The 26,645-nt window shown below is 56.6% G+C and overlaps 2 protein-coding genes across 2 annotated transcripts in view; one reads left to right on the top strand and one right to left on the bottom strand.

The window, feature by feature from the left end:
- SYT14 (synaptotagmin 14) overlaps positions 1–26,645 on the top strand; it is a 190,894-nt gene that overhangs the window by 95,099 nt on the left and 69,150 nt on the right. The gene's annotated exons all lie outside the window — the stretch shown is intronic.
- On the bottom strand, positions 346–25,713 carry LOC119233358 (neurofascin-like). The gene is made up of 6 exons (XM_037495610.2): positions 23,632–25,713; positions 20,417–20,533; positions 19,086–19,238; positions 12,166–12,297; positions 9,259–9,328; positions 346–6,371 (listed from the first exon to the last, which is right to left on the bottom strand). Exons 1-6 carry the CDS (start codon positions 24,098–24,100, stop codon positions 6,140–6,142), a joined length of 1,173 nt encoding a protein of 390 aa, XP_037351507.1. The 5' UTR covers positions 24,101–25,713; the 3' UTR covers positions 346–6,139.

Below are 26,645 nucleotides of genomic sequence, written 5' to 3'. Positions count from 1 at the left end.
TCTTGGTTTTGTTGTAGGCGGTTTTCACGTCTATTCTGAGCCAGATCCCTGCAGGGCAGATGCTAGTGGTCTACCAGCTAAGGGCACCTCCCTCTCCCTTGCCCCACGCCCAGCCTGTGCGAGCATGCACAGCTGTCTCCACAGGACACACTTCTGTGCCTTACTCTGTTTATCACGCAAACCTCCAGAAGGCTGACTTCAAGATGAGAACTGACAGCGCAGAATCTCCGACGTGGACCTGTCTGGTGCTCAAATCCCTTTGGCCCCTTCCGCCACAAACCCCCGACTGCCCTCTCCCGCTCAGTGACTAAGGAGAATGACCAAATCATCTGGCCCAGGTCCGTTTTGAACAATTTTTATTATACGTTTAGTGTTCTCTATACAAAAGAAATCAGTTTTTTTTACAGTGATTCAAAAAAAAATTTGAATAATTTGGCCTTTTCATCGCTCATGCAGTCAGTTTATAAGTCCATGTATTAGATGGTTCTCCAGGGCCCCAGTCTTCCCTGCTGAAGGTTCGCATGACACCCTCTGACACGCATCTGTCGCTGACAAGGTTGGTTAATGAAAAAATAACTCGCAGAAAGGAAAGACCACATGTAAGAGGGTTAAACAAAGTCTGCCATGGAGTTAAATATTCAACCAATGAAAAAAGCAAATCTGTGGGTGTGTGGGGGGAATGGAGACCGCGGGAAACATTGGGGTGGTGGGGGAGAGTGGGGAGGAGGTGGGTCGGGGTCTTCTGGGTCCAGCGAGGGTTTGGGGGGAGGGCAGGTCTCGGGGTCAGACTCCAGCGCAGGAGAAGAAATTGGCAAAGAGCTGGGCGCCGGGCGGAGGGACAACACTGCGGACTTGCGTTTGGGAGTCAGAACAGAGGAGCAGGGCCGGGGATCTGACCTGCATTGTTTTCGAATAAAGAAACAGTAGTGCACAAAATTCTGGATTCTTCTCCCAGATTTTTGTTGTTTATTGCTTCACTGAAGTCTTTACCTGTGCTGAACTCCAGCCCGGCAGATCCCACAGGCCCTGCGGCTGAGCAAAGGGTGCACAGTAGGCCCCCTCGTCCTCACTCTGGGGGACACAGCGCGCTGGGGGCCGCAGTGTTAGGAAGCGAGGGGCGCTGCACAGGGGGACGGTCTAGGCTTCACAGTCACACATAGCTACCAGCGCCTCCTCTCCTCCTGGACGGCTGGGCTCTGACTGATATGGCCAGGTTCATGGAGCTGTCGCAGATGGGTCTTGAGCTCAGAAAAATCCTTTGTCTTTCGTTTTGGAAGGTACACGTAGGTGTGAAGGGGTTGTGGAGAGCTCTGAGAGGGTGAACCACCAGAACAGATCTTAAGTCACCCCTCTGCTGCAAAGTGAGGGGCAGAACACTGGACAAGGAGGCGGAGGCTGACTTCAGGCCCTACCTCACCTTGACTTAGAGCCCTGTGACCTTGGGCAGAATCCCTTCGCCTCCCTGGATTTGCTTCCTTGCGTGTGCGATGAGTCATCCAGTTAGATCAGCCTGTGATTCCTTTGCTGAAACTAGATCCTGCCCTAAAGCTAGATGCCTCCGTACCCATATCTCATCTCCACCCTATTGTTATGGAGCAGCCGAGTAATACTACTGTGCTGACCAAGGAGCACCGTTTCAGGTGTGTCTTGAGACGCTGTTTACTGGGGTCTGGAGCCTTCCCTGGCTGGCTGTCCTTCCCCACGATCCTTCCCTGCACCTGTCTCAGGAAGGCCCATTCCTAGTGGGGGAGACTTGGGGGGCACTGGCTTGGGACGTGCAGGCTGGAGTCAGCTGTAAGGCCCTGCCTGCCTAAGGAGGAGCTGCCTAGAGGCTGGGCTCTGCCCACCTCGCTTGCATCTCCAGGGCACTAAGTCACCTTGGGATATTTCAAGCTCTTTGTTTCATTGGTCTGACTTCATTCTCTGGTAGTTTTGAAAACCGGGGACTTCCTATATTCTACTCCTCAGCCACCATGCAAAGTTCAACCAGGTGATCTTTCCCGGGGGCCTAGCTGGTGTGTGTGGCAGAGGCTGTCTCAGCGGTGACCAAGGTATCGACAGGAAGCAGTGTGTGCTCTGGGCTGGCACCCCAGGAATGGTTGCCCCCCACTGAAAAGTGATTCCCTGGCAGCAGCTCTAGGCAAAGGTCTGGGGAGCCTGAGCTCCCCAGTGTCAGTGAGGCAGCAGTGCACAGATTGAGGCAGAAACGTGTTAAATCTCCATTCCTGTCACATCACACGAGCGGTTTGTGAGGCCCCGGGATTTGGCTCTAACCAGGGGGAGCGTTAAACAGCCACTTCCCTGGGCTGTTCCAGGGTGATTCCCTCCCCAACAGCTCAGAGTCTCCCTTCTGCCTGCAGGAATTGCTCGAACAGGGCCCAACTTGACCAGCCTCTTGTCCCTTCCCCCAAGATGTGCACTGCACCCCACTTAGCCCTTAGTATCTCCAATGGGCCTGGACCTCCCCCCTCCAAGACAATGTCCTCTCTGGATTGTTCTGATGCTGCCACCCTGGGATGGGCCCTGGTCTGCTTCATGTGTGCATGTGTCCCCGTGAGGGTGCTGGGTGGGGGCGCAGCCCCTTAGATGAACATCAATATCCTCGGCTCCGTTTCTACCCCTTTTCTGAGGTGAATTGTGATCAGAGAAATTCTGGAAACACTATCTGGGCCCCGCTGCAGGTGCCCCTGGTAGGGTAAGCACTGTTGGCACTGGCTGGCGCTGGGGCAACTGGACACCCCTTCAGACCCTGGGACTCGCCAGGAAGGGGTGGATGCCTCCAGCCAATATGGGCAAAGGGACATGATGAGGGGCACGGGAGGGAAGAAGCGTGTCTGGTTCTCATCAGCCCGAGCCCAGCCATCTCCTCAAAGCGAGCCAGGCAGAGACAGGGTCCAGTCACCATTGTCTGGGCAAGGTGGGAGGCCGCGGCCCCTGGCCCTGCAGGGGGGTACACCCCAGACACATCCCTGCTCCTTCAGATAGGGCCATGCCCCTCTGTGGGGGAGGTATTCAAAGGAGTTGAATAGGGGAGACAGAGGCACCAAAATACAGACAAGTGAAGCAACTTGCCCCAAGGGCAGAGCAGAGAGGCTCAGGAAGCAGAGCTGTTCCTCAGGCACCACCCCTCCTCCACCGTGTGCCCTCCCTGTCCAGCCTTGGGGACCCAGCCTCCCCAGAGTGCTCCCAGGTGGTGCCCACTGTGTCCCAAGACTCAGTTCCAAGGCCCCTCATCCTGGTGTCCAGGGTCCAGGGCCTGACTAGACAAGATGTTCAAGAGCATCTCCCAGCAAATGGGCGGCTGGGTGAGAGCCGGGGGAACCGCTCTCAGGGCTGAGCGTGACAGGCGGGGTCTCGGCACAATGGAACTTTCAGAGTCACCGGGAATGACCTGCACTTCCTCCCCCAGCCAGGCAGCTAGAAGCACCAAAGGGATCGCCCTCTCCTGGCATTGCTGTCACTGTCTGGGGTGGTTGCTGGAGTCCAGCTGGCAGGAGGTGCCGTGCAATACTGCTCTCCTGGTGGACTGGGCAGCAGCCTGGCCAGGTTTCCACGGAAACCGGGCTGGGCTCCTCCTGGTAGGGCCGCGTCCCCACCCCTCTCACCCCTCTCTAAGCACCTGCCAGCCTGCAGGTCTGGCTTTGCTCCGGCCTGCCAGGGGACCAGGAACTCAGGCTGCTGTCAGCACCTCACAAGGGGAGGCCTCCAGAGGGGGCTGACGACATTCTTCACACAGGGAGCTGGAACAGAAGCTGGCAGAACTGGGGCGAGGACAAAGACAACGAGGACTCTCCTCTCCCCAGGGTCTCCTTAAGAACCTGACAACAGCAGAAGCCCTTCCCCAGTAATCGTCTGTGTGGCAGACCTTCTAGAAACAGGGGGAGGGAGAGGATGACATCCCATGGTCCTTCTTGCCCCGAGGGCCTGTTTGGGTGGGATGAGATCACGAGCGCTTGGTGCAGAATGGGATGAGGGCCTGAGAAACGGATACTCTGCTCAGATCCAGAGAGCTTTCTGGAAAGGCCAGCCCTTTAATTCAGCTTGCGGGCACCTGCCCCAACATTCCCTTCATGGACGCTGGGCCCAGGCTGCAGGAAGGCCCAGCCAGCTCCCAGCAGGTGCGGGGGACGTGCTGCGCTCACCCTAGCCGTGCTATTTACCTGTGCCCCTGCACATGCGAGAGTGGCCCTTCCAGCTTACAGGCAGCAAACCTGACCATGACTTGGGGCAAAGGACAGCTACTTGGCTCAGGCTCAGACTTCCTGGATCAGCTCGGGGCTGGGGTTTCCACCTGCAGACAGGGCACGTGCGTCTGCAGGCTCGACCTTCAGCTGACTTATTAGGTGATGCAAGCATTGCTAATACCTTTGCGGCTTAAACATGTGGCAAATGATGCTGTAGTGGTCTCTGAAGGACGCAGCCCTGTGCCTGCCCAGGCCCCTGGCAAGCAGCTGGAGGCACAAATCAGCGCCTGTGCTGTGGAGGTGGCCCGGCCTCCGGGTCAGCTTCGCTCTCCTGAAACCGACTCCAGCGGCAGCCACAGCTAAAGGGTTGCTTTAGGCTCACAACGTCTCTCTCTCTGAGGCTAGGTACCTTTGGTTTCAAAAATGAATTAGGTGGGAGGCTGAAGGCAGCGCCTTCATCTCTGAGAACTGCGGGGCTGCGAACGTCTCCACCGGGGCCACAGGCTGCCGGGCGCCGTGGGGCGGCGGCCTCAGCTCTGCTGGATGTGGGCAGAGGCGCCTGCCCTGCTCTAGAGACAGCGCCACTGGAGGCTTCAAGGCTTGCAGGGGGGAGCTGGGAACCTGGGAACGCAGAGACAGGTTGGAGCTGCATAAGGCATACGAAGAACGCCGCGTCCTCCTAGGCCAGGCTCCGGCATGGCCTCACGGTGCTCACCGGCCTCCTGATATGTAAATACCCTGGGAGGGACACAGCGGCTCAGTCGGGGGGCAGCAAGGCCCCGTCCACATGCCACGTATAACACCAGTTCAATATCATCCAAGATTGACTGAGGAGATGATATCTGCTGGAGATGAAAGGAGGAGCAGTACCGTGCTCCCCCAAACATACCAGCCAGGCTTTTGCATCACAGGGTAACAGTCTCCTTGAGGGTAGCAGCGTCGACCCCTGCCCAGGTGGGGTCCCCTCCATTCTGGAAGCACCCTGCACTGTTTCATGTTGGGGAGGGAGCAGATCCAACCCAGACTTTTTTTTTCTCTCCAGAGGTGAGCTCAGCTCCCTAGGGACCAGACGCCTGATTTCCTTCTGCTTGAGGTACATGGTCACTGGAGTTGAAATCCTTTCCACCAGTGCCCACTCCTCTTCCTCAGGTTCCTTCTTCAGAGTCGGAGCAGCCAGTCCTGGACACTCCGGAGGAGGTGGCAGGGGAGGAGCGAGGGACGAGAGGTAAGCCCACCCCCCAACTGAACCAGAGGGAGGCATGAGGCCTGCCCACCCTCTCCCTGCCAAGAATACTGTCATTTTCCAGAAAGGAGCCAAGCCCAGCTCAGCAACTGAAAAGGCCGAGGCAGAGGGGGTGGGGCCGGGGAGGCATATGGCGAGAAAGGCATCCTTCGGAAGTACGTTGGCCCAGCGGCGGTTTGAATACTACAGCTTTTCTGTGTGTTCTTTCACGGATCAATCCTTTTTGCCTGTCTTTGCAATTTCGTGGGGGAGAATCCACCTATTCCTTCTTTTCCCAGGGACACTTCTTCAAAATGAAAAGAAAACGGAGACGATGAGCCTGGAGGGAAGACGCACGAAGCAAAAATAAAGACAAGGAAAAGGAGTGAAACCAACAAAACTGGGAGTGTGTGGCGGTGAGGTCAAGGTCAAGGTCAGGCAGTGTGGTGGCAGGCTCGGGGTGGCTGTGAGGCTGAACAAGGACCTGGGCTCCTGCTAGCTGAGCTCAGCTGGGCTGGAGCTCTCCGGCGCGGGTGGGACCCCGGAGGGGTGCGGGGTCACGAGGAGGGGTTTGTAGTTGGCTGGGTGATCGGTGGTCCTCACAGCTTGGCAGACCCCCATGCTGGACCCTCGTCCTGGAGGTGGCGGTGGCTTTGTGGTAGTTGCAGTGGCTTCGTCTCCCCCTCTCCCCTGCTCCTGCTTGCAAAGTGGTGGCTGTGCCTGGTGGGCTCCGTTAGGCCAGAGAGTAGATGGCGTTGACGGGCGACGTGGCCTCTGAGCTCTCGTTGCCCTCTGTTTCCTCCTTGTCCTTCTTGACTGTGTACTGGCCGATGAAGGAGCCATCCTCGTTGAACTGCCCCTCACCACCCTCGCCATAGTCCACCAGGCTGTCGTCGCTTTCTTGCTGCTTGATGGTGCCATCCAGGGACGTCTGGCTGCCCTGCAGGGGCTTGTTGTCCTCGTCACTGGGCAAGAGAGAGGCAATCAGGTCCGGAGCGCCCAGTGCGGCCCTCCCTCGCTGGCCCTGTCCAGCTCCTCCAAGAAGGGACGGCACCCAGGGAGGCAGCAGGTCGGTGCGGAGCGGGGACTGGAGCCCACACTTCGGCACGCCTGGTCTGGGGGCCTCTCTGTGAGGATGGGCCACTTTCGGGGTGCCAGGAGGGTTGGGAGGAGTGAGGATGGGGAAAGAAAGAGTTGGCATTCTAGTCCCTCGGCCAGAGTGTCCCTGCGTGCCGTGGCCTAGAGCAGGCCCCTTCCTCTCGTGGGCCTCATCTCTCCGTCAGGAGGGTTGAACCAGCTCTGAACTCCATGACCTGTGGCTGTTGGGAATGGGCCGGCCAGTGACAAGAAGGGAGGCCTGGGGTGTGATGAAACACCCCTCTCCCATCTGGATTCTCCACTCTGCTCATCTACACACGGATGCTCCAGCCTTGGGCCCAGCAAGGGTGAGGCGGGAGGGTGTGTGGATCAGGACGTGAGGCAGCAGCTGGAGACAAACTAGCATGGCACAGGGAGTCCTGCCCAGCCCCCTCCTGAGGCCCCTGGTGCTGCCTGAGCCCCTTCTGTATAGGGAGGTGGGAGACAAAGTGGCACCAACTGGCTGGGATGCCTGCTGGGCCCCCGGAAGCGAGACCCTCGAGGGCTGGGTGTCTGCTGGGCCCCACATCACATCCTGGCTGGAAGACTCTGTGCCCTTTAGCTCAGAGCAGGGCCAGGAGTTGCTGGCTGCACTTCAGAGGGAAGTGAGCCCAGACAGGCCCGGGTCGGCATCTGGGTCCCTGCACACTCCCCTGCCTGCAGGCTACACCCAGCGCTTCTGGGGCCTGGGACAAGCCTCCAGCTGAGTTGCCATTAGAGTGAGAAGAGCCTTCTCACTTCGCAGCAGCGCAGGCAGACGGCCGGGGAGGGGGTGGGCACAGAAACCTGGAGTCAGTAAAAGGAGGGCATCAACGCACTCAGCCCCCCACCTGGACACAGTAGGGCAGCAAGTGAGGAAGTGGGTCTCCAGCCTTGGTTACACTGCCGTGTGGGAAGCAGAGCCCACCTTTGGAGAACTGGCAGATTGCAACGAACAGGCTTCTCATCTCACTTTCTGGTCTTTTTCACATGCGCCCTCCACCCTTCTGCAGGGCACCTGGGTGGTGTCTATGTGATTGTCGTGAACTGCAGGCTACACTAAATGCAGCCCGAGCACAGGGAGGGCTCAAGGGGTGGGAGGTCGGGGGAGGCAACTTCAGGGAGTCAGAGGCTTGAGAGGGAAGGGGTCTAAGTTTGGAGAGAACAGACCCTCCTAAGGGGATACTTGAAAGAAACCAGAATGACGGGGGGCCCTAGTCCCACCACCTGTCAGCCTACCTTCCCAGAGGCCTTTGAGGAACAAGTGGGCAGACGGGAGCAGGTAGCAGAATTCCCTCCAGAGGCCAGAGTGGAACAAGGCAAGGTATGTTCCTTCTTACCATTGCCAGTTCAGTTCTCCTGGACTCATGCAAGGGGGGGCTCTAGAAGGGATGCTGTGACCCCGCAGAGCCAAAGCAGTGATGTGTGCATGTGTGTGTGCCCATGCACAAACCGGTGCCTGTCTGTATGTCTGTGCAGGTGCAGGTATACAGGTCCATGTATGTCTGTCCAGCCTCACTGTCAGGGGGCAGGTTGGGATGGGGACAGGTGTTTTTAGCCAACACCTTGGTGTCTGGGGGATGAGAGGGCCTGAGGAGGTGCCTCATGGTCAGGTGGCCTGGCCTGGGCATCCTTACCCCTCCTCTGTAGCTGCACTGAGGGCCTGGAGAGGAAAAAGCCCCAGGGCCTTTGGACCAGATGGCCAAGGAATGACTCTGAGATGGGCCCCTCCAGGGGTGCCAAAGACAGCAGGGAAGAGGAGGGATAGGGGTTCCTTGTGTATGCTCCTTCGGGGCTGGCTGAGTGGACGTGGGCAGGAGCTGCCAGACAGGCTCTGGTGTGGGCAGTGGCCCTGCTGCCTATTGATCTGATCCTGGTGCCAGGCTGCTGATGGGCAGAGTGGCGGAGGCCCAGGATAAGGAGAGGTCAGAGGAGGACAGCGGTAACCTGTCCTAACAGAGTACTAGGTAGGTGGGGACTTATTCCCACCCCACTTGGTCTGAGAACGAGTCTGCCACCCCCACCCCCCATCATTCCTTAGCTCACAACATGCTTGCTGTCAGAATGGATGATGGCAGCCTTGTTAACCAGATACAAAAGCTCATCTGGATCTGAGAGGACACAGAGGAGCTGCAAGCTGGCCCTGGGCGGCCCCAGCCCTGCCACCTGCTCCTGCAGGGCACATGCAAGAGTCCTGGGCAGGGCCCCTCCAGGTGGACCTCTGGCCTCTTATCTGGAATATGGATTCTGGGCGGTATGCCTCTCCTTCTAGGCCGTAGCCCAAGGATGTCACCCAAGCTCATGAGGACAAGGCCTAGCACACCCCTTCCAACGGCACCACTGCCTGTCATCTGACCCAGCCAGGCTGCAAGACAAGACATCTCCCCAGGCTGCTAACTGCAGGGCTAGGCGAGCTGTGGGCACATAGGCACAGAACCCAGGCCATTCCACAGCTTGGGTGGCCAACGGCTTGTTTTCGGGTAAAGAGGAGGGAAGGACATAGAAGGGTGAGCTGCGTGCTGCTGCATGAATGCAGCGCTGGTCACTGTGTTGGGTGGTGTCTCCTGAAGGTGCAGGGGGTTCTGTCTGCACCATCTGGAGGACCGCGGACCTGATGGCGGAGGGCCAGGGCATGGACACAGTGGCCCTCCGCTCAGCTGAGCTGCTGCAAGGGCGGGGATCAGGGGCAGCCCACTTTCAGGGCTCAGGTGCAAGCAGGAGCCAGCGATCACCCACCTGTAGTCAAACGAGCCGTCCTCCTCTTTGGGATCCTCAGGGCCGAGAGGGACATCCTTCTTTTCTCGCACTTGATCAACAAGAGAAGCAGAGACACAGACAACTCAGCAGGACTCTGACTCTAGGGCAGAGTCTCCCCTTTAACCAGGCACCACCAAGGCCTCCCTGGCTCCTGCTTCTTACATATAATCAGCTGCCATGGGGTCCCCTATCTCCACGGACCCCTGCAATCTCCTTGCCTCCCCTCCAGGTCTCCCCCAGACAGACACCAAAGGGACGTGACCCTCTCCTTCGTACCATTCTCATTCTGTTCTCTCTCAGGAATGTCATGCTCATACCAAACGCCAGTTCTTTCCTTAAAGGCGGGGAACTGTGTTTCTTTCTTTTTTTTTTTAAACCAATAAAACAAGAACTATTTATTCAACAAGTTCATGCACGAAATTGTACGGATGGGGTTTGTCAATATTTTAGGATCCATAAGAAGGCAATTTTGTTGGAAGCTGATTCACAGAGAGGCGATGTAAGCTCAGACTTACAGAGCTTAGGCAGAGATCTAGTTCCCCAGCTGGTTCGTGTGGGACTTGCAATCAGTCACCACACGTTAGATCAGGCCAGTCGCTAAGCCCAACGGTGACGCAGCAGCAGCATGGTGGAAAGCAGACTTTACTCAAGCTGGTCACGTAGGAGAGTGCAAACAGTCACTACTAGTAATAATCGTGGGTAAAATTGCTGAGTGCTGACTATATGCCAGCACCATGCCAGGGGGATTATCCCACCGATCCCCTAAGCAGCCCTAAGACAAGGAAACTAATCCTCAGTGAAGTTAAGTAACTTGCATGCATGAACAGCTAGCGGCGGAGTGGGAACGGGGCTCCGGCTTGAGTCACTCTGAGAGCAAGAGAGCCGTTTGTGACTGGCATTGAATTTGCTCTTTAGGAGAGAAAAGCAGCAGGAAGGCTAGAAACAGCCACAGGAAGGTGAGTAAGTGCTTCTTCAAAGCTCCGAGCAGAGAGGATACTCCAGCCATGTGCTGGAATGGAGAGTGACTGCCCCCCTTTTTTTTTAAGATTTATTTATGCATACAAGAACTGGGGTACAGGCCAGGGGTGTGTGGGGGGTAAGAGGACTCATCAGAGACAGAGTGGGGAACAGAACAGACAGACTGCCCGAAATACACTGCTGAGGGGAGCAGCGAGTGAGACAGGAGAGGTCTGCTGTGCCATGTGGGCAGCTCCCTGGCCGTCCGGGGATTGAACTCATGCTGCAGAGGCTGTGGACAGCTTCACAGTGCTGTGCTTAACCCTTTGCGCCACCAGGGAGGCCAGGAAAGTGACCTCCCTTGTTATGTCACTCCCTCCCCTACACCTCCACTGTGATTGTCAACATCTACCCACGGGCCTGCCGCTCATCCTGGGGTCTTCCTACCAAGCCAGCAACTGTCCCTGCAGGGCAGAGCAGCTTTCCTTTCAGTGTCCTTAGCACCCAGCACAGAGCCTGGCACACAGCAGCTACTGGAGTGACTTCATTAATTTGAGATATGAGACGGAACAATCACCCCCTTTTAGAGGAAAACCGAGGCCTTGAGGGGCAAAGGACATGTCACATGATGTCACACAACTAGTAAGGGAATAAAGTCAAGTGAAGGATGACCAGGCCCCTGGGTTCCTGGTCTGACTTGAGGGTCCCCTGTAGCTGGGGGAAGGGCTAGCTTTGAAGAACTTTCTGGAATGGGATAATTTCTAAATGGGCAGAGTTTATAGGACGAGTCCTGTAGGTGTTCCGGGTCCTCCTGGAACAGGGGGTGAGCTCAGTGAGTCCAGAGAGGGTGAGCCCTCTCCCTAACTCTGGCTTTCTCTCTTACCAAAAAAACCAATCCCACACAGCACAACAAAGCGAAAGGAAAGATCCATCAGGAAAAAATTAGAGTTTCCTGCCCTTTCTCATAGATGTCCCTTCACTTACAGGAAGGCTTTACCATGAGGATCCCAGGGCCTGAGGACAGCTAGGCAGAGAAGGAAATAAAACAGAATTTCCTCTCCTTTGAGTTTTAGGGGTATCCTAGCGGAGAACTTGTCCATAGAGATGAGCTCAGCAGCATTTGGGGGGTGTGCTTGGTGATGGCGTTGGGGGAGGCAGGGAGCAATTTCATCCTGCAGTCCAGCAAAATCTCCACTGTCAGGGTCATCCATTATCCTGTCTCCTGTCACCCTACCCACCCCATCACAGACAGATGACTTTCTTGCCCCTGTTTGAAAAACAATCAATATTTCCAGAAACAAGAATGCCAGAGGTCCTTGTCCTTGACCTTGGTTTGTCTAGGCTAGAGGATCTTGAGACACACGGAAAGAAAAGCCTCTTCGGGCCTCTATAAAGCCCAAAGCCTTTTTAGGAGGGAGGGATCCCTCAGTGCACCCCACGCCTCAGCCTCTGCTGCTCCTTATGTCAGGGCTCCTGAGCTCTGGTAGGGGTGTCATGATGAACCCTGGCCACCCTGAGCCCAGCTCTGCAGCCTCTCTCTTGGGGGTGCTGCTCCTGTGGAGCCCCTCCCCGCTCCAGTCTCAGATGTGGTTAAAGAAAATGCCTTTCTTCCTTCCTCCCGCCCTGGAACACAGGATCTAATCAGATTCAGGCTGAAAAAAGCCAACTGACTGAGCAGATGGTGATGAGTCAAGGGGAGGGCAGGCCAGACCTAATAGGAGCTGGGGTTCCTTCCATCCTCTTTGGAGCTGCCTGGAAGGCTCCATCCGCCCACCGCAGGCGCACTGATTAGCCCAAGGGCTTCCTGGCAGCTCCGGGATGTACAGTATGGCCGCACTCAGCAGGGCTGGCTTCCCTGGGAGTGGACAGGCCCCAGATGTGGCCAGGGACCTGGTGACTCAGGAGCACGTCAGGGCCTGCACGTCTTACCTGGGTACTTGCCTCCTCGACTCCGCTTGATGAAGCAGACGATCAGCAGGATGAGCACCAGGAGTGCGATGGCACACATGAGCCCGATGAACCAGCCCTGGGTGGCAATGTCCGCCTGGTTGTTGGTGTAAGCTGGCAGGGGGCCAGAAGCAAAGGCGTGAATGAAAGAAGGGGAGGAGGGGGTGTGAGGGAGAACTTTGCTAGTTCAAGTCCAGGCTTCTCCCGGAGCCTAATGCTACCAGCTACCACCGACAGCCTCTACCTCAGATGATCTTACAGGACAAAGAAAAAATGAAAAGCAAAGGTCAGAAGGTCAGGAAAGGGGCTGAGGAAAGGCAGCGAGGGAGCGTATAAGAAGCAGAATGCTGGACAGGTACCCCAGAAAGGCAGAAGTTCCCAGGACAGGCGCGGACAGGTGCGGCACTCTTGCAAGCCCAGGGCTGCTCAGCCTGGGGGGAATGGGGGGGGGGGCGCAGGCCTGGAGGCTGATTCCCTGTGGATGAGCCCAGGTGGAGGAAACAGGAGCCACATGCTACCCGTGGAGGGAACGGGCAGAAGTAAGAATGTCCCCTGCCTGGTGGCTCCGCTACAGCCGTTCCACCAGCAAGGCCCTTGAGCCCACCGGGCCTCCTGCAATGAGGTTGCCTGTGCTTGCTCACGTCCCCCTCGCGCTGGACTGTGCAGCCCTGACAGCAAAGGCAATCCCTGCCTTTGGGTGCCCCAGATGGGCCGGCAGCGAGGTCGGGGCTGGGTCAAGCTTCCAGAGCCCCCCCACACCCCTGCCAGACCACCTCTCCTGTGGCGATGCCCCTGGCAGCTGCAATGAGCCCATTGGTGCCCATCTGGGAGCGCGGAGAACTGCTTTAAGCCCTTTCGCTACTTGAGAGGTATGGGGGTGAGGGCTGAGGAGGGGTGTGAAGCAGGCATACCCTGTTTTCTCTGGACTGCGGAACAAAAGCAGCACCTCCTAAAATGTGGCTGCCATGGAAACAGACAGGGAGGGATCAGAGGGCAGAGACCTAGGGGACCAGGAGCAGCCTTGAAGGGCTGGACCCAGCAGGAGCCTAGAGGCCCAGGAGGCCCTGGGAGCTGAGTGAGGCTCAAGGCATCCTCCAGGGGAGAGAAGGAGCAGCAGGGGACCCTGGGCTTCATCATGTCCTGTCTTGCACAGGTGTCTGGGCGCCACCCCGCCATTGCTCTTTCTGCGTGGAGAAGCTGCCTTCACAGCCTCCCTGAACCAGCCAAGGGCACTGCACCAAGAAGGCTCTCAGTGACGGTGAAGACTGATGAGCAAGGACTTTTACCCCACTGCAATCTGGCCGCTCCAGCCTGACAAGCAGTGGGTCCCCAGGAACACACTCACAGGCACTCTCCCCTCCTGCTCCTGACAGGCTATTCCCCCCTCACCCGAGTGATCATCTCAAAACCCCACAAAGGTCAAAGCCCCTTTTTTTTTTTTTTTAAATAGAGGCATGCTTTATTTATTTATTTGTTTGTTTGTTTTGTTTATACATGCACTGGGTACAGTCAGAAGCGTGGGAGGGTGAGAGAATTCACCAGAGCCAGAGCGGGGAGCAGAGCAGGCAAAAGGACCGAAGTACACTGCTGAGGGGAGCAGCGGGCGGCAGGAGAGGTCTGCGCGCCATGTGGGACCCTCCTCCGGTGGCCGGGGAGCAGCCGGGAATCGAACCGGCGCCGCAGAGGCTGCGGGCAGCTTCGCAACCCAGCGCTCAACCGCTGCGCCACCGGGGAGGCCCCAAAGCCCTTTCTTACTTCCACCTCCAGTGCTTCTCATCACCACGGGGAAAGGCCCTGAGCCTCGCCTGGACCTGCGGGCTCGGTGTCAGAGCCTGGCCCTTCTCTCCCTTCTCAGCCTCGACGTGCTGCCACACTGGCCACCCTCGGCCCTGCCTGCCCTTTGCATCTGCCGTTCTCCCTCCGATGACCATTTCAGTGAGGTCTCCTCTTCAGAAAGGCCTGCTAGGTCGTTCCTGGCTAAGCAAAGGCCCTCTCTCATTTCTCTCATCCATAGCACTTGTAACCATGGGCTGTGTTACGACTTATGATAGTTCACATTTATAAGTACTTCCTATGAGCTAGGTTCCAAGTACTACTCTCCAACACATTCTCTAACATAACCTCAGAACCCGGCAAAACAGATTTTTAATTACTGTCCCATTTTACAGATGGGAAAATTGAGGCACGGAGAGGTTAAATGATTTGCCCAAGGTCACAGAGCTGCGTGCGGTGGGATGAGATGAGATGTCAGGCTGTCTGGCCGGAGGTTGCATCGTAAACCACTCCACCCTTGTCCCTCCCCCAGAAAGTCAGCCCCTTGGAGGGGCTGCGGGTTGTCTATCCCCCTGGGCAGGGGGCACAGCCTCCCCTGGGAAGGCACTTGGTTCACACTGACTCAGCGATGCACCCTTCATCAGGCTACTCACCCTCTCCTGGCTTGGTGGGACCTGCTGACCTTAGCCTCCACACTGCCTTCCTTTCTGCATCAGCCTTTCCAGCAGGCAGCTCAGCGGCCAGTGGGGACGCCTGGACAAGGACTGCATTTTGTTCTCACTGGGGCAGATGCAGAACCAGGCCCATTACAGTCACCCTTGCACGTGTCAGCTGGGCCTTTGCGTCACCTGGCAGCCCATGTCCTTCTCACTCACCGTCCCTCCAAAACTGTCCTTCCCAGTCACCTTCTCCCTGGCGGCTGGCCTGTGCTCTGGGCTGCTCAGCCCAGACCAGGGAGCCTCATGGCCTCTTTGTCCCGCCTGCCTGTTGGTAGGGCTCGCCCTTGCCGCTCTGAAGCTGTAGGGCCCGATGCCTCGCCTCCTTGATGCCTCAGTCTGGCTAAGTCTTGTTTCGATTGCCGCAGTGCCCTTCCTTCTGCTGTCACACATGGTGCGGCTGACTTTGTTTTACCAGAACTCCCCTGAGGGGCCCGCCAGCTTTCCAGCTCAAGCTCACGGCCAAACCAGCCCCTGGCTCCAGTCTCCGCCCTGGTGGGCTGACTTCAAGGTCTCCAGTGCTTTGTGGAGGAGGCCATCCCTAACCCACTGCCACGTGCTGTACTCCACCTGTCCTCAGGACCTGCCTTTCCAGCTGGCAGCCCATCATCCCCTCTCACCATCCCTCTAGCTGGCTCTGCCCCTGTGGGCCCAGGCCCTCCTCACAGCTCCACACCTGCTCTAACTCAAATGTCTTCCTGCCCCATCTCCACCCCCACTTCAGCTGGTGGCCTCGCCACCTCCCAGCCCTACAGGTATCACTTCTCTGTTCTAAACATCCCTCACATCCACCTGACCCCTTTGTAGTGTCCTTGCCTTCTGCCGGTCAGAGCCCGAGGACACGCAACACCCATCCTGCCGCCTGAGCCTCCTTCAGAACGGAATGTGTCACCACTGCTGAGTTGTTATCAAACTGTGGTTGGTTTCCCAAGCCCAGAAGGCTGGGCTCCGCCCTCCCTCTGCCCGCTCATGCCAGTCGCTGCAGTGACTCTGCCTCCATCTACTTGTGCAGTGTGACATTTGCTTGTCCTGCTTCCGGCTCTTGGTTTCCAGTTATACTATTAAAATCAGAGCAAGAGGGATCTCTTGGAGTCCGAGATGTTCAGCATATGCTGGTCACACAACAAGTGTTCAGTTACTGCTTAGTGATTAATAATCCACTTAACCTTAATCAGGTGTATCTGGGATATCACTCTAAGTCCTCTCTGCCAATGCCAGCAGGGGTGACGTGGATATCGGAGCGGCCAGGTACCCCTGTAGGCAGCCTTCGAGTTGTGTTGGGATAGTGGCTCCCTGCTCTGGGGGGACAGTGGTCTGCCTTTCCACTGCAACCTAACTGTTCCTACCTGCTGGTGCTGGCTCTGGTGCATCCAACAGCCTCCATAAGAGCCCTTTCTCATGGGGGAGCCTAAATCCCAGGGAAAGTGGCCAAATGGGCAGCTTAGAGGCAAATGGAGCTTTCCTTTCCTGACAACTCCACGGCAGGTTCAAGTGCTTAGTCTTTACTAAGGTCGGAGAATTTCTGTGACATGTGGACACAGAAGGCTGTTCAAGACCAAGTGGGGTTGGGAGTAAGGTGGCTCAACTTGACCCACGAAAATGACTTAGTTTCTTAAGAACCGAAAGAAATTCGGGTCACGATGATCCCACCACAGGGCGACCCCTGGGGGCAGGGGCAGTGCAGTGGCTCCAGGGCCGCTCCCTCTGGCTGCAAAACGCCCCCTTCCCCGCCCTCCGTCTTAATCTGCTCAACATGTGTCCGATTCCTCACGCATCCGTAAACAACACTCAGAGACCGGGCTCACTTCCGGCCCTCTCTCCGTGCAGCTAGAGGGAGAGCGAGACCACACCCGCCCAGCAGGCCACAGACTGCTCCTTGGGACCAGAGGCCACGGTCCATGTGCCTCGAGACCACGCCCCACAACCCCACTCAGAAGCAAGCTGGGCAGTTCCCGCTACTTCTAACCCAAGCGGGATAAGCGTGGCTTGGCCACGGAAGAGAGCCCAATCGCTCAAAGTCGGCAGAAGAATTTTAGAGCAGGTCTCGAATAGTCTCCCTATGGAAACGTCCTCTTGTTATGACATGGAGAAAAAAACGTTGAATGAAATGATAATCAAGAACCTATTTTCTTTCTGTCGTTTTACTCCAAGTCGCAGTTTCCAAGAACCTACAGACGCCATGAAGTGGGCACTTACTGGATTTTAGAGCTAGGGGCGGGGGAACATAAAGAACTGGGCAGGAATTGCCCCAGATGCCATCTGATTTGGCTTCAGCATCAATTTCCATCTCTCCATTCCCATCTCTCCCCACCCTGGGTTTCTCCCAAGTAGCAGAAAGAGGCTTATTACGGTTGGCCCCCAACGTCCCCGCACCTGGCCCTCCTGAGGCCCTAGGTGGCTGCTGTGTCTCGAGGCTCCACTGTCAGCGTGCCCCACGCGGCCACCTCAGCTCAGCCGTCCCGCCTCAGGACAGAATGGCCGAGGGGCCTCTTGGAGCCCACAGTTGTATATGTGTGGCCCCTTGGGTTCTGGCTTTAAGTGTCCTACATGGGATCTTTGTGGGAGGCTGGGGAGCCCGTAAGTAGCGCCCGCATTCCTTCCTGAGCCACTGTGGCACATTTGAGTGGTGGCCTATGGTAGGTACCTGGGTGGGGGATCATGTGACCTGGGCTCTGCCACAGCAAAGTGTTATTTCCAGAGGATCTGGACACACTCACAGGCACACTTTAGGGAGTAAGCAAGTTTTTTCCAAGTCGCAGTTCTTTCCCTGTGTGGTTTGCACATTTCTAGCCAGTGTGGGAGGAGTGAACAATCTGTATGGGGGTAGGGCTGGGTCACAAGCATGCACACCCGCAGGCTGGCGCTGGGAGGAGCTGGGAGACTGTCTAAGTGCCCAGTGCCTCACTCTCTCTGAAAGCAAGCTCTCGGGCTCAGCTGCTCAGGCCCAAGTGCACAAAGAGAAGGATTTGCGTCGAAGGGTCAGCAAAGCGCTACTAGTCACCAATATCCGCTGATGTTTTCTGTTCAGCTTCAGGTCTTCCTGGCAGGCTTAGGACTCTGCTCCCCAGCCCTCACCCGCAGTTCAGGGCTTAGACGTCAAACTGATCTTAGCAGCTTTGCCTAGGATGACACTCTATCCTCAGGTCTCCCCTTTGCTTCCAGCATCTGTGCTGGTCTCAAATTTGCAAAGAAGCAAAATCAAATTCACACACCACTGAGCAGCAGCTTGGGGCTCCCCCTGGGTCAGACAGGGTCCAGGCACCTGCTCCACTTGCTCAACTGTCCAGGAAGACCTGCTGCTCGCCCAGACATCCTGCCTGAACTGGCCTGGCCAACCCCAAGCAGGCAGCTGGACTCTCTGGCTCCCTAAGTCCTGCTGGCACGGACATTTGGAGGACAGGCCGAGGACAGGCAGGAACCAGCCTAACAGGGTGGAGGAGACGTGGGCAGTGATCACATCAGCATCAGCAGAGAACACAAAAGTCAACGTTTAGAAGTTTGTAAAAGTCAGTGTGTAGTGTTTTCCTCTATCCTGGGTCTCCACACCTGCATGTGGTCAGGACACCCTTGGGGGCGGGAACTGGTGCTTTTCTCTTAGTCTCTTTCCTCCATCCTTACCCTTAGGCCTGGGGCTTAGCATACTGGCCAGTTAGCTGCTTTGGAAGATATCACAGTTTCCAAACTGCCAGCCACCCTGAGGAGTTGAGATCACTGAGCCCACATGCTTGCCGAGCCCTGCCGACCTGCTCGCCTGGCATTGATGAGGCTGCGCCAGCCACAGCTGAAGCCCATGGGAGCCTCACACCCGGCACCAGAGAGCTCTTCCCGCCCCAGCATGACAGAAGGTGGACCACCTAAAAGCCACAGCAAACTTGGGACAGACATTAAAACAAAGCCCCAGACAAGTGCAGTCACGTACTTGAGTTTCCGGACAACAGATGACGGTGACAAGGCAGTGACACACATGCTGATCTTTGGTTTGGGTCTTGGGGAGATTACTGGGTCAAGACCCCTGGACAGTCCTATCCCCTAATCTCGCGAGACAAAGCAAGTCCCTGCACACAGTGGGCAGGCTGGACTGCCCTCCAGCAGCCCCCCACCACAGGGGCCCCAGCCACACACACCGAGTCCACCGAGCCCCCCGAACCCCCTGGGGGTGGGAGACAGCCTCCTCTGCTCTTGCCCTAGGATCTCTGTTTCCTTCCGACTCCCTGTTCATCCCCATGGGGCAGGAGAGCACTCCCTTCCGCTGGGCATGCACTGCTGGCTCCTCCTGGCTTTCTGGGAGCTGAGAGGCCATGCAGGATGGGGGTGGGGTGGAGATGAGTCTTCTTCGGAGACAAGCAGGAAGCTGAGAATGAGAATGAAATGCCCCATGCTTCTAGGGGCTGGCCAGGCCAGGTCCCCTCTCACCTGTACTGGTCATAAAGGTGATGACGGTACTGCTGATGCCCTCGTTGTCCCGGGAATAAACTCGCAACGTGTACGTCATCCCGGGATAGAGGTCTGTTAGCTGTACAGACTGGGCCTGAGCCTTAACAGGGACAGTTTTTTTCGTATGGTTGCCTGGGGAACAGAAACCTCAGTCAGCCTGGGGCCAGGCACGAGGAGCTGGGGAGGCAGTGTTGAGGTCCTGGTCACTTGGACAGGTAGAAGCACGGACAAGGGCCAGGCCTGGGTGCAGACCAGGAGGCTACCAGGTGGCGCCACCAGCCCTTCCACTTAATGTGACTCTATGTGAGGCCCTTCAGCTGAGGACACTCTTCTCTCTCCAAAATTGTCCTCTCCTCACCACTCTGGCAGTAGGCCTAGCACTGAACACATTATGACCTGCTTCCTTGAACTCTCAGCGTGTCAGGGGATGCTCATTGTCTGGACAGGGTCAGAGGGCCGCTTGGCCTGTCCTGGGAGAAGGAGGTGAGGCAGTACTTGCTCCTGGGCCTGCATTCCTGGCTTCTTCTCATCTAATGTTGAGAGGAACCTAGTTCACAGGTCAGGAGATGAGCATCTGTGCCTGGGATGAAGGGCGAATGGGGATGGAGGCCCTGCACAGGCAGGAGCAGCCCAGGGACTGGATTCTGTGAAGTGACTCCCCTTCCGATTGAGAGAACTAACTGTTGACTGTTCCTAGGGCCCTCCTGAGCAGCCAGCCTGGGCAGGTTTTCTGCAGGGGGAGCAGCTTAAGTGCTTAGTGCACAGCACAGTGGGCAGGGGTTCTGGGGAGGGGGGCTGCCCTCCCAGGAGGCAGATATCCAGCCTGCACTGTACACTGACAGATCACACCTTTGGTTCCAAGACTCAGTCAAGCCACCAGCTCTTGGAGACAAACGACCCTGTCTGTGTCTCCAACAAGGGGCCATTGGCGACCCTCTGGGGACAAAGCACGGTGGTGCTCCAAGCCTGAACTGGCCCCATCTGTTAAGTGGAGACAGCAGAAAACATGAATCTGAGTTAAGGAGACCCAGAGCTGAGAGTCGGCTCATTTGGGGGCTATTCAGTGCCCTCATCCTGGGCGGGGTGGGGACAGAGGCCATTCCCCAGACCCCCTGCCCGCACAGCCCCACTGCACAAGTTCCTTTCCTTCTCCGGGAGCCTGCTCCTCCCGCCTCACTGCTGTCTGAGTGTGTATCGATTTCATTACGCCCTAATTAAGGCCGGCTAAAAGGCTGAGCCTGGGGAGCTCACGGATCTCTGTAATGGCATCGACACTCCCCGCCGCCGCCACCCCGCACAGCAATGCTTACTGTCGATGTACTCAACCACAAAGTCAGTTCCGGGCCCGAAATTGTGCTTCCAGGTGATGTTGGCCCATTTACTGTTGGGGAGCACCGTGACGTTCCATATGGACTGCTCGTCGGGGGCTGGTGGTGGGTTAGAAGAGGAGTTAGTGGTGAGGAGGCAGGCAGCACTGCAGACAGACAGACAGACACACACACGTAACCAGGATGGGGTAGGCAGAAGTGGCTGCCCAGCCGAGCTCCAAGCTGCCTGGGGCCAGGCCAGAGGTGCCATCCAGGCAGGAGCTTGTGGTCCGCGGGGTGCGGGGCAAGCTGCAAACTGAGGGTCCACACAGGAGGGGGCAGGCATGAAAAGGCAGTTCCGATGCACCAGGTGGGCTCAGCCCTGCCCAGCTCCCTTGTCATGGGTTTGAACGGCGCAGTGAGAAAGGTTAGGAGGAAGCCCCACTGGCAGGATGCAGGCAAAGCGGGCGATGGGGCCCCTCTTTCCCCTCAACTATAGATGTTCTACAGGACGGAGACATGGTCTTTAAGAGCCACTCAAGAGTCATGGGGAGCCTGAAAAAGGACAGGCCCACACATGGAGCCTGGTGGGCTCCCGAGACAGCAAGGGGCTGCCACGCACGTAACTCCAGCCAAGGAGCCAGGTTCGTTCCTGGTCAGCGGGACTCAGGATCTTCTGGAAAATGACCTCAGATGGCCTAGGGCCCAGAACCCCAGGGTCCCGAGTAGACCCAACCCTCAGTGGCCCAAACACCAGAGGAAACTGGTTCTGTTGGCTTCTCGGCACCCCGGCCTTGAGACTTCATGTCCACGCAACATGGAAGACACTAGTTTTCTAGTTCCTGTGAGCCGGGAGCGCCTGCATCAGCTGTCGTGTGGTCCGAAACCACAGCCTTGGACAGGATAATAGCACTAATGTTCAAACATAATCATTTTTCAAGAGTCCCAGCAGCCTCATCACATTTCCCAGCAAAGATCTAGATGCGGAGTTCCAGGGTGAAGCCCGGGATTTCAAAGACTTTACAAGTGTGACTCCTATTTATTTTATCGGCACATTAGCGGGCACTGTCACCAACTCACTCGTCAAAAATTAATGGAGCACACAGACGATGCCTTATTCACGATCTACCTGGCACATGACCAAGTCTGCAGGGCCGGGAATGGTAACAGGTCTGGTCTTCACTTCTAAGTGGCACCTACTTTACTGCAATTGTCAGCTGCCTGTTGCCCCAGGTGAGGACGATTCATGTTGGGTGAAGGGACAAGAGAGGGATACCACCATGCCACCCTGGGGTGCTCTCCATGGCTGGGGAGAAGGCAGGTGTCTTTGCCCATCTGCCAGGTGCTTCCACTGTACTGGAAACGTAGGGGCTGCTTTAAACCACCCCAATCCCACTCCTGAACATCTTACAGTTCTTGCTAGTAAGAATGAATTCTATGAGTCATGGTTTGGGGCCTGAGTTTCTTCTTCCTCAGCTCTGGGCCCTGGAAATAGCTGGAGACTGGGTTTGAACAGCTTGGCCACCAATACCATATTGACCCAAATCTGACTGTCTTAAAGGTAATGAGGATACGGGAAAAGGTCAAATGATGGGAAACCAAAACGACTTTCATGTGGGAATGGCGGGAGGGAAGCAGGAATTACTCGCTGGCTCCTGGAATGTGAGAATTCGGGAGTATTCCTTGGAATCTGAGATGAGTCAAGGGCAAAAAAAAGTCTCATTTCACCCTGAAAAATGTACCCTCAGGGAATATTTTGCCCTAAGATGTGAAACATTCCACAAACCCAGGATGATAGAATTGTTCTGCCTTGATAAAGAAAGCGAGGAAGTGAAGGGTGTCCCCAAACCTAAGGAGGGACCAGGGGCAGGGCCAGGCTCTGCTGGCACAGCTGGAACTTGGGGTATGACAGCACACAGAGGGGCCGGTCCTCCATGGTGACAAAGTTGATCTCACCAGAGGACCAGAGGCTGCCAGGGAGCAAAATCTGCTCCCCTTCATCCTTTGTGATTCTCTTGTGTGAACTCCAAGCATTAAAGTAGGACCCAATAGGAACCCCACTTACATACAAAGGCTGGTCTAAAGAACAGCCACCACGAAGCCTCTGGGGGCAGCTTCTAATGGCCTACCTGGTTTCTCCTCAGTCAACTTTGTCCTAAAGTGCATGTTGTTTAAATTCTAGATATAGCAGCACCTTTAAGGAAGTCGGTGTTCCAAAGCATGTCACCTGTCTGCCCCGTGCGTATAGCTCCATGTCAGCAAATTAAAGGAAATACTCACATGCATTAAGCCTCTATGCTAATTCAAGTGCTGAGAAAAGTGGGTGGGAGATATATTCAGAGGGTGAGGTCTTGCCCAGGAAACGGGGGGCCGACACCCGACAGTGGCTGAGGGGACTCCGGTCCCCGCCACAGCCAGCCTCACACTGACTTGATAGTTGCAAGCGAGAGGCCTCCCTCTGTGGTAGTAAGAGTGTTGGATGCAGTTCTTAGAAGCAGCGCTGGGTTCCCCGGGGTCTCCTCACACGGGAAGCCCAGAGCTTCCTGGCGTGGCTGCCGGAACAGCACATCCTCCAGGGTCAGCAGGCAGCCCTGGCATTGATTCTCACCAGGGCCCCAGTAAGGCTGCACTTTTCCCTCCATCAGTACATTTGGGGATGTGGTGAACATGAGTGGGAAGAGCAACTGAGTGACTTAGAGCATTATGGGACTCCCTGGCAATACCGTTTCCAGGAAGTGCTGACTTTTTAAAAGAAAGTCTGTAAGTGTGCCTTTGGGGGAGGGAGCAAAGGAGGGGCTGGGTTCTGGGAACAGACAGGCTGGCCTGGCTGGCGACCCCCAAACCTGTTGCCCTCTATGTCTCAAGGCTGGAGGCAACTTGCCAGCCCTTTTCCGTGGCCACACTCGCCTTCTGGAGGCTCAGTCCTGGGCTGGCTGCTGGGAAGGTAGTTGGGGGCAGCCCCACTCTCTAGGCCCTGGGCCCTGCTGAGTGGCCCTCCGTTAAAGAACGGGGATCTGAAGCCAGGCCCAGGGGAGGGAGGGTGGAGAACCAGTTTGGGGTGGGCATGCTCTGGGCCCCTAGGCTTCAAGGCTGAGACTCCAAGTCGTGTGTGTTTCCAAGGTAGAAGCAAAGGGAGGTGTCAGTCAACACCACCCCAGACCCCCCCCTGCTATCTGGGAGAGTCCCGAGGGGTGAGGAGCGTGGACAGTAGGCAGTACCGGATTCGTGTATCTTAGTCCCGGTGGTGGTGGTGGGAGGACTCTCCGTGGTGGTGGTGGTGGCAGCAGTGGTTGTAGTAGTTGTGGCGACGGTGGTGGCGACGATGGTAGGTGCGACAGTTGGGATGATGGGGACTGTTGTGGCTTCGGTGGTGGCAACAGTGGCAGTAGCATCGGTACCGCTCACAGCGCCCGTCGCACCCACGGTAGTCGGGGGCAACGTGGGAGGAGCTGAGAGGGAAATGTAAGACAACCAGACTGGTTTGGTCGTCCCAGCCCGGACCCGGCCCCGCGTGCAAGGCAGGCACCCGGTGAAGAGATGGCGCTTTGGAGCCTGGCACTTCCCCAAGCATGACGGGCCGAGTGAGTCACTCCCTGAGAGGACACAGCCATGTGCAAGGAAGAGAATGAAGCCCTGCGTGTGTTTCATTTTCTTCTCATGGTCTGTGCGGCTTGAAGCACCCCGCATGCACCCAGGCAGGGCGAGGATGGGGGGGGGAGGGGTTTGAACAATCACTCAGACCCCAGGGACAGCCTGTGCCCACCTGGACACCGGTCAAGCAGCACTGCTGGGTCCAGCCCTGGAGCCCCGGCCTCAGGTGGGCGGGCAGCCTGGGCCTATGCTGCAGGAGCACTGGGCGGCCTTTTGGTCCCTGCTGGTCACTCCCAAAGTGTCCGTTCGCATGCTCACCTTGTACTACTACCACCCAGGCCCAACAACAGGGGACAATCCCCACTCTGGGGTCAGCCCCAGGGCTCTCCTGCCCCCACTGCTCTCCCTGCCCTCGCCTCATTCCTCGGCCATTCCTCGCTTGTCTCTGTGCCACAACGGTCCTGCATGTACTCCAGCCACCCTGACTTCTCATAACTGCCTTACTCTCACGAGGGTCCAGGCGGCCAAGTCCTTTCCCTACATATAAGAATGTGGGGAACAGCATGAAAGGACTAACAGTGTGGCTGTGCCGCCTTCCCAGCCCACAGAAATCCTATCAGTCCCCTGAAATTCGTCCCGGGCTTCTTATCTATACCAGTCTCCAGGGGCAACAAATTTGTGCCAACTCTCATGTCCTCATCTCCCACTGACGCTAACTCTGCCATCTGTTAGTCCTCAAGGGCTAAATATATATAGGTGACAACTTTTCCTTCTTTCCTGCTACAGAAGGGTCATGGAAGATAACCAAGGGCTGCCCCAGCCTTACTCTTTAGTTCCACTGTTGACTAAAGCTAAGTGTTTGACAAGAATGATAGGCCACATCAGAGAGGCTGAGCCACACCTCTCCTCCTTGCAGTCCATCTTCTGTGATCTGACCATGGTACAATTTCTAGTGTCGATGCTAAGGGAACAGTAGGCAGGGTCATTAAGACCTAAGTAGGTAACTCCCAAGAAAAACAAACAAACAAACAAACAAATAACCATTCTCTCTTATATCTCCAGGAGTTTAGGAAAACAATATCTCCTTCCCGTCGCATCCACCTCCCTGCCAGGCAGCCAGGACAGGGGTGAGCCAGAGAGCTATTCTCAGGGGGGATATAAAATATCCTGTTTGTTTGTTTTTAAGTTAGAGCCTGACCAACAAAAGTCCATTCATTCTCCTGGGCCTCCAATATCACACTACTACTCTTACTACTGCTCCCCCAGCCCGCGCCCCACATAGGAGGAGGAAGTGTTCCAAGGTTCCCAGCAACTCCCCTATGGGTAAGATCAGAAGTGTTAGAAGGCCCTAAGGGTGCTGACCACAGCAGTCACACTGGGCAGCTGACTGTGCCCAGTGTAGTGCAGAGATCCTCTGGGCAAGGTCACCACATACAGTCCTCTATTTCCCAAACCCCAATCAACTCACAGGTCGGGGGGCCTCTCCCTCTTCTAATCATTATTCAGGGGTGATTCAGCCAAGGTGCCTCAGACCTGGAAAACTCAGTGCCTGAAAAGCTGAGCGAGAGGGAACGCGCCTGCCCACCCACCAGCAGCTCACACACCCGGGCCCCTTGCCAGGCCGGCTCCCTGGTGTGGACTCACAGGGCCTTGCCCACTGCTCTGCGCTGCTGGGAGGAAGCTTAGGGGTGATTTTGTCCACCTGGGCTGGGGTGCTCTCAGCTCCTTATCAGTGCTGAATTTTCCAATAATTCCTGCCACATGCAATGTCCACAGTCCCTCCCTTTTCCTTGATTATTTAAAAGTCACCATCAAAAAACACTCTTTAACAAGAAATCACCCTGCGCGGATGGTACAAGGAGCTGGGCTTCCCTTGGTGTGCACAGTGGGGTTATATGTGCAGGCCCCCGAATCAAAGCCAGGTTTCCCCAGGCTTAAGTGTGCTCATGCATCCTTTGCTGCTCACTTCACAGGGCCACAGGCAAGCTCGCACAGCAGGGGGCCCAGGGGCACTGAGGGGCTGCTGGGGTGGGGTGAGGTGGGCTGTCCCTGACACTGCCGGTCAGACAAGAATGAGAGAAACCCCTTCCCTGCAGTCCGCCGCCCCCTCTGCTGCCCTTCTGCCATGGCTCTGGGTATCAGTGAGGGGGCAGCTGGGAGGGGTGCTGCAGGGTGCTCTTCCAAGCAGGTGCCTGTCACTGAGTCGGAGTGGGGGTGCCTTTAGCTGGCTGGGGTTAAGGCTGACCCACTCAAGAGTTGCATCTACTACCCATGCTGCTGGACAGGGCGAGAGGGACACAGAGGCAAGAAGGAAAGGTTCTGAGGAGAGGGGACACAAGTGAGGTGAGTTGTTAGCGGGAGGGGAGGTTTTCTGCAGGGAGACTGTCCAGAGTTCAAGTCAAAGGCGATTTGGTGATCTCAACCCTGGGGCTTCTTTGGATAGAGGATAAAGGGGGAACCTGGCACAGAAGAGGGGCCCGTGGACAAAGTGGCCACAGACGCTGCCGGGCCAGGATGTCACCTCTGGACACCTCTAGCAGGCAGTATGGGCCAGCGAACCACCCTGCTCGGGTGGAGACCACCAGACTGGCCACTGGGAAAGAGGGGAAGCCAGAGGGGGATGCATTGTACCCCTCCCCAA

The sequence above is a fragment of the Talpa occidentalis genome, unplaced genomic scaffold (assembly GCF_014898055.3).
Source record: "Talpa occidentalis isolate TD23 unplaced genomic scaffold, MPIMG_talOcc4v2.1 talOcc4.8, whole genome shotgun sequence".
Lineage (NCBI taxonomy): Eukaryota > Metazoa > Chordata > Mammalia > Eulipotyphla > Talpidae > Talpa > Talpa occidentalis.
The sequence above is the reverse complement of the archived record's forward strand: the minus strand, read 5'-3'. Positions and strand labels throughout refer to the sequence as shown.